At 40.1% G+C, this 12,916-nt stretch overlaps 1 protein-coding gene and 1 long non-coding RNA gene across 2 annotated transcripts in view; one reads left to right on the forward strand and one right to left on the reverse strand.

Annotated features, from left to right (window-relative positions):
- Nucleotides 1-5,458: 5,458 nt before the first annotated feature.
- On the reverse strand, nt 5,459-7,642 carry LOC129348545 (uncharacterized). Its single transcript, XR_008601128.1, has 2 exons — nt 5,995-7,642; nt 5,459-5,781 (listed from the first exon to the last, which is right to left on the reverse strand). It is a non-coding gene; the product is annotated as an uncharacterized LOC129348545 (long non-coding RNA).
- A 3,477-nt stretch (nt 7,643-11,119) lies between these two features.
- Nucleotides 11,120-12,916, forward strand: part of adam10a (ADAM metallopeptidase domain 10a) — a 30,700-nt gene continuing 28,903 nt past the window's right edge. The window contains exon 1 of the mRNA XM_023283908.3: nt 11,120-11,361. Within this exon, the coding sequence (XP_023139676.2) occupies nt 11,310-11,361 (52 nt within the window). The 5' untranslated portion in view covers nt 11,120-11,309. The remainder of the gene's footprint in view (nt 11,362-12,916) is intronic.

Raw genomic sequence — 12,916 nt, forward strand, 5'->3', positions numbered from 1 at the left:
ATCGCCGTCATTGGCTGCGAGTTTGAGCCGCTCACTGTTTAAAACACTTGAAAACAAAATTATACTGAACAATAATACAAACGCAGAGTGCAATGGTGTATTAAATTAGGGTCCTCGCACCACGAAGTGGTGCGAGGACCCTAATTTAATACACCATTGAAACCCTAAGAACCCTAAGAATTATTATTATTATTATTATTATTTTTCTTCGTCCGCCGGGAAATCGGCCTTTTTGACGCCCTAAACATACACGAAAACGCATGAAAATCGCCACACACATCAGAACCAGCGAAAAATTTGATATTTTAGGGAAATGGCACGCGTGCGTGCCAAAATGGCTCAATAGCGCCCCCTAGAAAATTAAGAAAATTCAGCCCCCGGACAGTGTTTGACCGAGACTTCTGAAATTCGGTACACATATGTAACTCATCAAGACGCACAAAAAAGCTTCTTGCATCATTACCCATAATGCAACAGGAAGTCGGCCATTTTGAATTATGAGTCATTTTTGGACATTTTTTGATATCTATAAACTCAAACAGCGTAATCCTGAGAGAGCTGAAATTTGGCCAGGATGTACTCCAGTCATGGGTGATCAAAAGTTATCAAAACGCTCCGCAAAAGTCTGAGGACGCGGAAATGGCGAGCCACGGAATGCGGCCATTTTGAAATATGATTCATATTTTGGACAATTTTGTCATTTTTGGACATTTCCAAAAGCTATAAACTCAAACAGCTTAACCCCGACAGAGCTCAAACTTGGCCAGGATGTACTCCCGTCATGGTTGATCAAAAGTTATCAAAACGCTCTGCAAAAGTTTGAGGGCGTGGAAATGGCGAGCCACGGAATGCGGCCATTTTGAAATATGATTCATATTTTGGACAATTTTGTCATTTTTGGACATTTTCAAAAGCTATAACCTCAAACAGCGTAACCACGAGAGAGCTCAAATTTGGTCAGGATGGACACCAGTCATGGTTGATCAAAAGTTATCAAAACGCTCCGCAAAAGTCTGAGGGCGTGGCCATAGTTACCAGCGGAATGCGGCCATTTTGAATGTCTTGCCATGAAACAGGAAGTGCTGTCTAACTAGCCTGTACATGCTCCAGTCTGCTTCAAATTATACATGTGTGATCAGAGTCCAGCCCTAATCACGTCCATAGGTTGATATACACTCACAGTCATAGCGCCACATGGCGGCCATTTTGAATTTCTCGCCATTAAACAGGAAGTGCTGTGTAACCAGCCTGTACATGCCCCAATCTGCCTGAAATTTTACATGCATGATCAGAGTCCGGCCCTAATCACATCTTTGTGCCACTTGGCGGCCATTTTGGATTTCTCGCCATGAAACAGGAAGTGCTGTGTAACCAGCCTGTACATGCTCCAATCTGCCTGAAATTTTACATGTATGATCAGAGTCCGGCCCTAATCACATCTTTGCACCACTTGGCGGCCATTTTGGATTTCTCGCCATGAAACAGGAAGTGCTGTGTAAGTAGCCTGTACATGCTCCAATCTGCCTGAAACTTTACTCTCTCAGTTGCAGCGCCTCCTGGTGGATATGCGTGGGCCAGTCGGGCCGCTCGGATGCGAGGACTCGTCCAACGCTGCTTGCAGCTTTTATTGGTTTAGTGGTTGGAAGTCAATAAAACATTAGCGTCAGTCAAATTGAATGCGTCAGTGGATGGAAGTGGTGGTTGCCTTGTGCTGCTCTTCACTTCACTGCAGCTCCATGGCTCCATCTGCTGGACGGACAGAAGTGCAGCAGCTGATGGCAGCTTCTTTGACCTCACGCTGCTGTCAGACCCCAGATTAGGGTTTATTTCAGATATATATAATAGAAAATAGTAATTAAAAAATAAGCTGATGTTGTATTTTTGCAGCAGTGAGTTTTACAGGGTTAAGAGCAACCAGTCAAAGGTTATTACTGAGGATTTTAAACAAAAATATTCAGGCAAACAGTTAACATCATAGGGTGCCTGACATGTTTGTTTTTTTTCCGGGTCGATACATATTTTTTTTGTAATCAAGGAGATCAATAACCAAGATTTGGAATCACTACACATTTGCAGAAAAAATAAAGTTTTTGAACAGCACATAAAGTTAAGTTAAAATTAAAATAATCATGAGTTGCAGCCTTTGCTTATTTATGTTTTACATGCTGAAGTTGTCCTTCAGTGTTTCACTGATCAGATTGTGCTGTGGGCAGGAACAAGATCAGAGGGAGGCAGCTGCAGCAGACCTAAAGTAGTTTCACATTCATTTATCTGATCAGATTTCAGGGGGCTTTTTTTTTTTTTTTTTTTTTTTTTTAAGAAATGGGACCAATAATTGAAAACATGCTAAATATCAGATGGGATCATTGGTGTCACAGGACATCTGCAGACACAGGTCAAAGATTACAAGGAGTTTATTTAACGAATGAAACTAAAACCAACACAGAAAGGATAACTAAACCAAGGTGAAAACAAAAAGGGGAAACCAGACTAATTGTAGGAGAAAGGTTCTGGTTTCAAAGTCTCTGGTCTGGCAGAGAGCGGAAGAATGAAGAACCGGGCCTTCGTGGATTAAGGTGATTGAGAACAGGTGAATCAACCCCCACACCCGTGAGAGAGATGGATGGATGGATGGATGGATGGATGGATAGATAGGTAGGGAGGTAGATGGACCATAGATAGATGGATGGATAGGTAGATTCTGCAGTGGGGAAATTTTCGGTGTGGCAGTAGCAGATAGGAAAAAAAGTAAAAAGAAAAGCAGCACTCAGTGCACAGATATAAATAGATGCTTTCTCCTTAGAGAAGAAATAGAAATGCTTGTAAAAAAAAAAAAACCTTGTGAAATTGCACATATTGACTTATTTACATTTTATTGCAGTTACTTCATGGGTGATCTGAACTACTGGGAGCAGGTTTGATTGAACACAGTCTGACTGCTGCAGGAAGGAAGGACCTCCTTCAAACATCGTGGGTGAAGCAGTCTGTCCCTGAAGGAGCTGCCGGTGATGGTCCTGTTTCCTGCAGGGGATGGGAGATGTCCTCCATGACAGACAACAGCTTTGTCATCATCCTCCTGTCTAACACCAGCCCAGGACAGAGCTTGCTTTCTTAACCGGTTTCTTTAGTCTCTTCCTGTCTGCAGCCGTGATGCTGCTGCTCCAGCAGACCACTCCATACAGGATGGCTGATACCACCACACAACCATAAAAGGTCCTCAGAATTGCTCCCTGCACCCTGAAGGACCTCAGTTTCCTGAGCAGGTGAAGTCTGTTCTGACCTTTCTTACACCGTGCGTTGGTGTTCTATCTCTAGACATGTTTGAATGTCTTTATCAATAAATGGTCAAACACATGTTGAGTGTCAGCTCAGCTCTTTGTTCCACACATGTATATGTTCCTATGTGATTGGTGTCTTGCAGTCAGAGTGTAAAGAATTGAAGCTGTCAGAGGCTTTCTGTGGTGAAGAGGCTGCAGGACATCAGCTGCTCCAACAGGTGACGCCTTTGTTCTTTGGCTCCAACCAGAACCAGCAATAAATCAGCATGAGCTGCAGCTTATCCACCTCATAGAGCGTATAATAAAGAAACCAAGAGGTTTTAGTTGATAGCTGTCTCTAGTGAATGACCAGCAGTGTCTTGTTCAGGTTGTGAGGAGAAGTAAAAAGCTTACAGCAGCTGGTATTCCCAGGTAGTCTCCCATCCAAATACTAACCAGGCCCAACCCTGCTTAGCTTTGCAGATCAGATGAGATTGGGTGTATTCAGTCTCAGAAACAAACCTACAATGTAAGTTCTGTACCTGACATGATTCAAATCTCCACTCCCACCTTTCATTTGTCCTTTGATTGCTCCAGTACTGATTGATGCCATCATTTAAGGCAATTTACAACAACACCTTGTAGGAAATGTGGTGCAGAGGTAAGTTCTGTGCCTCACATGTTGAAGGTCCATGGCTCAAATCCCCACTCACACTTTTTATGTGTCCTTTGGATGCTCCAGTACTAATTGCTAGCATCATTTAAGCAAAGTTAGAGCAGCATCTTGTAGGACAGGTGGTGTAGAGGTAAGTTTTTTGCCTGGCATGTTGAAGGTCCCCGGTTGAAATCCACCTTAGTACCTTTATTATCTTCACCTCCTTAATAGTTTTGTGTACCATCATTTACAAAAACTAACAGTTACACCCAGTAGGAAGGATAGTGCAGTGGTAAGTTATCTGCCTCTCATCCAGGAGGTTTTTGGTTCGAATCCAGCCCAGGGCTCTTTTGACACTTTTTAAGATAAGATAAGATAAGATAAAGTTCTTTATTTCTCCCCACTCCAGGGGAAATTTACATTGTTACAGCAGCTTTATTTACAATATATACATACTTTGGCTGTATGACAACCTCTTTCAACCATCATTACAACAAAGTCCACGAAGGACCTTGTGTGAAAGATAGCTCACACATAGGTTGTGTGTCTGTCATGTGGAGGGTCACGGTTCGAATCCCCACTGGGAACCTTGTGGAGGATGATAGCTGAGTGGAAAGGTTGTGGTCTGTGGTGTGGAGTGTCAGTGGATTGGAGTTGAAGGGTGGTTCCAGGAAAAAGGTAAAGAGCGTAAAGAGCGTAAAGAGCGTAAAGAGCAGGAAATCAATTGAAATGTATGTTTTCTTTATTAATGTTGAGTTACAGCATTGTATTTAACAGTTACATATTATAAACATGAAAAACAACATGACTTCATCTTCCTGTTGGTTTGTGGCTATGATGTATATTATATACACCACCATTCGTAAGTTTGAGGTCACCGCGGGAGTTTCGTGTTTTCCATGGGGGCGCACACTTTTGTTTGTGTGGTGGCGTGGCTGCACAAGGGTTTTCTATTCGTCGGTTAGCCTTTCGGCACCATTGGCTGGCACGGTGTGGCGTTGGAGCGCGGGAGTGATGGTTGCTGGGGGTGTTCCTCTGTGCCCCTGTGGAGATATTCCATTAAAAATCTGTGTTTTTTAATGCAAATTTATGCAAAGAGCGTAAAGAGCGTAAAGAGCGTAAAGAGCGTAAAGAGCAGGAAATCAATTGAAATGTATGTTTTCTTTATTAATGTTGAGTTACAGCATTGTATTTAACAGTTACATATTATAAACATGAAAAACAACATGACTTCATCTTCCTGTTGGTTTGTGGCTATGATGTATATTATATACACCACCATTCGTAAGTTTGAGGTCACCGCGGGAGTTTCGTGTTTTCCATGGGGGCGCACACTTTTGTTTGTGTGGTGGCGTGGCTGCACAAGGGTTTTCTATTCGTCGGTTAGCCTTTCGGCACCATTGGCTGGCACGGTGTGGCGTTGGAGCGCGGGAGTGATGGTTGCTGGGGGTGTTCCTCTGTGCCCCTGTGGAGATATTCCATTAAAAATCTGTGTTTTTTAATGCAAATTTATGCAAAGAGCGTAAAGAGCGTAAAGAGCAGGAAATCAATTGAAATGTATGTTTTCTTTATTAATGTTGAGTTACAGCATTGTATTTAACAGTTACATATTATAAACATGAAAAACAACATGACTTCATCTTCCTGTTGGTTTGTGGCTATGATGTATATTATATACACCACCATTCGTAAGTTTGAGGTCACCGCGGGAGTTTCGTGTTTTCCATGGGGGCGCACACTTTTGTTCGTGTGGTGGCGTGGCTGCACAAGGGTTTTCTATTCGTCGGTTAGCCTTTCGGCACCATTGGCTGGCACGGTGTGGCGTTGGAGCGCGGGAGTGATGGTTGCTGGGGGTGTTCCTCTGTGCCCCTGTGGAGATATTCCATTAAAAATCTGTGTTTTTTAATGCAACTTTATGCAAAGAGCGTAAAGAGCGTAAAGAGCGTAAAGAGCCTTTCAAGAAGATTTTTGGCGAATTTTGCCCAAATGTGAAAAAAAAGCTTGAGCAGAGTGGGGGATTGAACCTGCACTCTCCAGGTTCCAAACCACCATCACTACCTCTGGACTACCGGTCCTACATACCCAAATACAGGCTTTTCTTCTATTCGTCAAGGCGGTGACATCAACACTGAAAGAAAAAAAAACAATCCACAAAATCAAAAAAAGAACATGATCTACCTACAACTTTTAAAGAACACGCTAAAAAACACAATACTAAAAAGTCACACTCTTCTCCTCATCACTCATTTTTACATTTTAACACAATTTCAAAGCCACACAAATCACATTCTTCATGTCAAATCACTTCTCTTCACTACAAATGGGAGAGAACAGCAAACAAATAAAATACAACTTATGGCTTAAATATCTTCAAAATCTCTTTGCTATTCCTCTACATTCAAATTCCTCAACACCACTCAACAATCACCTGCAGGATCTCTTACTTCTTTCTTAGCTCTGACAAAACATCTTCAAGACTCTGAGAAGACAACTCATTTTCAACACATTTGCTGCTTCGTCTAAGTGTCCACACACATCTCCAGTCATCCACAGGCCTCACCACTGATCAGCTGCACAAACTTACATGTTAAACTTCTCCAAAGATAAAATACAGGCCCTTCTGTCTGATCACAACTTTTACTGGTGGCTCATATTTCAAGTTCATTTCCTTGCAAAGTCTTTATTTTGGATTAAAGTGGGATCTGTGACCAGGCAGATCACTTGTTTATTCTTAGCATTTGGATTTCACTGACATTCCTGTCATGTAGAAAAATAGAAATATCTTTGCATTGATTCAGCTAAACTAACTGCAGACACTGAGAGGCGTAAAGTTCAACAAATGCTGTTTTTATTTACTTCACTGGTGACATCAGTAGATGCTTGCAGTGAAACCACCACTGCAAATATTTATGCATTAAAGTATCGCAACTGAAAACTCTCTACAAACGTCCACTTCTAACACCACAAACATGATATTAGCTGAACATAAAAACATACACATATGTAACTCATCAAGACACACAAAAATGTAATTGACACCCATGACCAAAATCCAACAGGAAGTCAGCCATTTTGAATTATATGTCATATGTTTTGACGATTTTGGGTCATTTTTAGACATTTTCAAAAGCTATAAACTCAAACAGGGTAACACCGAGAGAGATGAAATTCGGCCAGGATGTACTACACACATGGGTGATCAAAAGTTATCAAAATGCTCCGCAAAAGTCTGAGGGCGTGGCCATGGCGGCCTCCTGAACTTTGATGCTTCGCCATGAAACATCAACTGCTGTGTAACCGCCCTAAACATGCTCCAATCTGCCTCAAACTTTACATGTATGATCAGAGTCCCGCCCTGATGACATTCACATGCTGAAATACAGCCACAGTCATAGCGCCACCTGGTGGATAGAAGGAAAAGCTCTATAACTAGCCTGTACATGGTCCGATCTGCCTGAAATTTTATATGTGGAATCACAGTCTGACCCTGATCACATCCATTGGCCAATATACACTCTCGGTCGCAGCGCCACCTGGTGGATGGACAGGAAGAGCTCTGTAAGTAGCCTGAACATGCTCCAGTCTGCCTGAAATTTTACGGCTGTGATCAGAGTCCAGCCCTCATCGCATCCATAGGCCGACATGCACTTTTGGTCGCAGCGCCACCTGGTGGACATGCGTGGATTCGCCGGCCAGCAAGGATGCGAGGACCCGTCCAACGCTGCTTGCAGCTTTAATTCTATCTATTCTTTTTAATATAGAGGAAGAAGTGTTCGATCATCTCGAATGGGCCTCATGAAACAATCGAGCAAGCACTAAATAGAATTGTTAACAAATTTGTCACCAGTTAGTCATTTTTCTAACCATAACAGTAAAAATTCAATTTTTAATTTTCTCTGTATCAGAAAAGGTGACTATGTGCATGCTGCAGTTACATTATAAACGTGGTGTACTCTATTTTATATATTCTATAGTTTGATGTAAAATCCTGTAACATAACTCAAATGATTATTAGGTCCAAACTCCAAGCTCTCTGCTCCTTTCTAAGTACACTGTTTATAAATTCCTGTTAACAATGGTGAAAGTGCGACAGCAAATAAATACATAAAATAAGTGAAAATAGCTGCACGTGTCTGTAAAGTAGTGATTCATTTCAATCAAATTTTAAAACAGTAAACTCATATTTTACATTGTGAAAGAACCAATTACTGTTCGTAAAAATACGTATTTTTGATGTGGATGTTATGTACAGTTTTAGCCTGCTTTTCTTCTTCTTCTTTTCACAGTCAACATGTATAGGAATACATTTTTGCAAATATTTTACTAGATATGATCTGTGATTTATTAAAACAGTGGAAATATATACATTCATTACATTTGGAACTGTTGAGATCAGGCTCTGGTTGTGCAATCAAAGCCATGTAACTAATACAGAGTTATTTACAGGTCAGATCAGTCTACATGCAGAAACACTGTAGGTCACTGGGTGGCAGCAAATACTCGACCAAGCACAGGAGGAGAAGCAGTGACTGAGTCTGTGCAGGTTAGTTCTTTCTAACAGAACTATTCTCTGGCACAGTATCAGAGTGACAGTACAGAGGAAGTCCTGCCGAGGAGAAAGATGCAACATGGTTTGTTTTCTTTCTTTCATTTTATTTTTAGAATGGGGTAGGCATGACTCATGACGCTCAGTGGCACTCAATGATGACTGAGTGTGCAGTGTCATATAAAGGGTTTGTGTATGCAAGCCATCAGTGCATCTGTCACAAGTGTGATCGAGCTTCTGGGACGTACCTGACCTGTTGTAGGTGCAGAAAGACAGACACAACAGTACTGTACCAAGTGTCTGAGAGGACCACAACCATATATCATACAGGACTTACAAGCATCAAACCACATACCTAACCACAGATAGTTAACAGAATGGCAGCCATTAATGTAAATTTATTTTTTCTTTCTGCTAGTGTCATAGCTTAGCTCAAAAAGACAACAGAGACATCCATCACAGTTTTGTTTTGTTCAAAGATTGTTTGGGTGAGGTAGAAGCAACACACAACCACTCTGTGGTTTACAAAGGAAACAGAATCAGGCAAACCATTGTTTTTGAATACAATCTGCTGCCTACTCAGTGCTGCTCCACAGCTGTTTTGTTTCTGAATACTTCTTTGGCACAGTTTCGATTGTATGCTTGTTAACTAATCGTCTGCGTGCATCAACTGTGTATTGGTTACACTTGTTTTTCCCTATAGTTTATCATAGCTTAACATTTTAATCATTATAACAACATATCAATAAACTTAAGATATTCAGTTGAAATCAACCAGTCACATTAACAGTACATACAGACTTGCTTTCCTTTAGATTCTCAATGTTTATACAGTTTGTTCTTCATTTAACACTGAGAACTTTCAGTCTCAGCTTTTAAAGCTATTTTTGACTAGAGGCAGTACAAATTGTGAAGCTGCTGCCGGTTACAGGGAGATAAATGATAATTCTGTGGGTGTAGAAAATTAATTTTCTTGGTTTTGATTATTATGAAAAGAAACACACAATTTACCATGAATTAAAGACACAGCAAGTTTTCACCATGTTTACTTTCTCAAACTCTCAAACAACAACAAAAAGAGTCTCTGGGGAGTTTTAACAATTTAACAATATATTGTTGGAAGCCTGTTTATTCTTATAAGCATAATTTAATGATTTGAGTGAATGAGCAGCTGCTCATGATTTTAAATAAAATGCCTCAAGTTACAGAAAGTCATGTTTTTAAGTTCTAAAGCGGTCTGAAAATAAATTTTAAAAATAGACATTTCAAGTTCACTTAAGTAAAAATGAGCAAAAGTCTTACATTTACATGAAGTGAACTAGAAAAGGTAATATGATTTGCCAAATTGTTTTTTGATGTTTTACAGTGTATAATTCATAACACTGTGGATTCTCAGCGTTGATATTTAAATTAGTCAGGTTAATCTCCATAATTATTAACACTGATGTCAGTTAAAGTAGTATTTCGTGTAGGTTTTCAATCTTAAATATGTAAATTTTCAAGGCAAATTCATACCATAGACAACACTGTCTGGTGTTAATGCAATTACTTAAACTTGCTAATTTATTATTATTTTTTTCACATTACATTTTAGTTTTCTCTTAGATGACACTTTGGCTCAACGGCTGTTGCTTTAAATGTGCTTTATTAATAATAGTGACTTGACCCGACTTTCTATTTTGACTTCATTAATTTTTTTTGTCATTCATTTTTCATTTGGAAACAGTGACATGCAGCAATACTTTACATGGGTTGAGTCCTGTATTTCCATTTACACACACACACACACACACACACACACACACACACACACATATATATCTATATGTATATATGTACTCTCTCTCTCTCTCTCTCTTTATATATATATATATATGTATATATATATATATATATATATATATATATATATATATATATATATATATATATATATATATATATATATATATATATATATATATATATATATATAAAAGCATAGAATGGTTAGGCCATACACACGGCCGCAAAGGAAAAGATAGAAAATAAGTAAATGAAAAAGAGGAGATATAAAGTAAAGATAAAAACTCATAGTAAGTGGAAAACTTTTGATGCACGCAGGCATGATTCACAGGAGTAAATGAAATGGTTGAAAAGCTCAAATATCAGGTAATTTTCTGAGTTTGCTTAAATGTGTCAAGATCGGATCCCAGATAAAATTTAATTTGTCTTTGGACCCTCTGAGTGAGTATTTCATCTTTTCTAACTTTATGAAATGCATCAAGTCACTCTACCACGGACACTTTAGGGGGGGCTTGTTGATTTCCAATGTAGTAAAATTCTTCTGCGTGCCAGCAGTGTTGTAAAGGCAATTCACTTCACTATTTAAAAAACCAAAAGAAACTTCAGCTGTTAAACCGGGAAGTCATGATTTGCAGAAGTAATTACTTGCGAGCAGGTCGGTAAAAACAGCCGGTAAAGGCAGCTCGGTGCCTGTTTTCAGGCTGTTCACGGTCATTTACAGTGTGTTGCTGTCCTCCTGTAAAGCTGAATGGTAGTTTAGAGGTGATTTGTCGCTTGTTTTCACACTCTCTCGACCTATGACCACTACAGCAGAGGGATGGGTGTGTCCCGGACTCTCTTGGCAATACACGCCGGAAGGGAGGAGGGCCTGTCTGTCTGCCTGTCTGTCGGTGTATCTGTCTGTGTGTGCCGTCGCGGCAGACGGGCAGAGCCGGTGTTTGTGATGGGAGCTAGCTAACTAGGAAGGGCGACTATAGCTTGAAGTGTAAGAAAACGAAACAAGGAGCAGTCAGCCGCGTCGGCGGGTCGCTTAGCTAGTTTAGTGGGATTACAGGGGGATTTCGATATGATATTTGTTAAACTATTTCTCATGTTTTGCTGCCTACAAGACATTACAGGTAAGTTGCCATTGACTTAACAGGGGAAGGAAAGTGTTCAGTGGTCGTCATTGGAGCTAGCGCTAATCGGATCATGCAGTTGTACTCCGGCTACCTAACTTGCTAGCTAGCTGGCTAATGTTAATCGTAACTGTAGTGTTTGTTACTGCTGTCCTGTGTTTATTCGGTACCAGTGCGCACCCAGGCCAGGTTAGCCAGCCCGCATTGCCTGAGTATCAGCTTAATTACTTAGGTTTGGGTGATACAGGCTAAGTACTGGAGTAGATAAACAGCTCAGGTCTTTGACAGCTCCTGAGAGGAAAACTAACGTTACAGCGCCCACGTCTACAAACACACATTTGAATGGCGATTATTTCGCTTTTACAGTACTGGGACTGTTTCACTAGCGTCTGAATAATTTCTAACTAGTTTAACTCTAAGTTTAGCTCCGCTGGTAATGTAAAGTTATGTAGACATTTGATACGCTCCGCTCCATTTGACAGCTACTACAACTGCCAGTAACGAACCAAACGCCAAGCAAACTGTTCCAATACTGACCTGTAATGACCTGAACTGAAAGCCTTTGTGCTCGACTGCTGTTGTTTACAACAGCAAAAAAAAAAAGATCCACCATGTTATGTAGCTTGATAACATTCTCCTGTTGTCACCAGGATGTGTAACAGGCTGCGTGTATTGCGTTAGTTGTAATAGAAGGCATTCATTTTATAGAATTTCATGGTGTTTGTTACAACTCAACCATCTTACTAAAACTTTGTCTGGTGCTTTTCAAGGATATTCCTAACATTGTTTAAGTGGTGCCACCTTTAGTAGGCTGTAATTTTAGGTAATTTCAGTACAGTTGTAATCATCGTTTCCTGGAGTCACTGAGTCATCTTTTGTCTAACAAGACGAGAAAACCTGGGGTGTTGTGTAATTGACAAAAATACCCAGAAAAATGAGCCAACTTAAAGATAAATCAATAAAATAAAACACTCGAGTGTTTTTCAGCTCCCAGATTATTACAGTAATACGACCCAAAGTGCTTCACAAAACATCAAAACAGACGCATTAAAAACAGCTTAATCTCCTAGTTTAAACTGTGTGCAGAAATGGATATTGGCAAGTACGAATAAACAACATGAGTGTGACTTTGTGTGACTACAAGATGTGTGTTCTGTTGTGGTCTTATAACCTCTGAGAACACTGATGTTACTGAGGTTTTATAACTTAAAAGTTCATGGTAAGCCATAGCAGCATGACAAACCGGGACAGGAAAACCTACTAAAATTTTGTCTCTGCTTTCATTTTGTTATCATGTATGTTTATACAGAGCTACACTGTGTGTTCCACTGACTGTAAGTTTGCAGTATTGCTGATATATTATTGGTCAAGCTTCACTTCTCATCCTCCATCAAACACTGATGAATTGCTTGATCAATTTTTCATAAAACTCTTCTAAGATATCAGTGTTAAGTCTTGCGTGTTGACTTTATGCCGAGGGTGAATGCTGTTAATGTAGTTTGAACATTTTTGCAAACTCGTACATTTTGTGGAATGGAGCACTTCTTATGAAGAC

Source organism: Amphiprion ocellaris, chromosome 1, assembly GCF_022539595.1.
Source record: "Amphiprion ocellaris isolate individual 3 ecotype Okinawa chromosome 1, ASM2253959v1, whole genome shotgun sequence".
Taxonomy (NCBI): Eukaryota; Metazoa; Chordata; class Actinopteri; family Pomacentridae; genus Amphiprion; species Amphiprion ocellaris.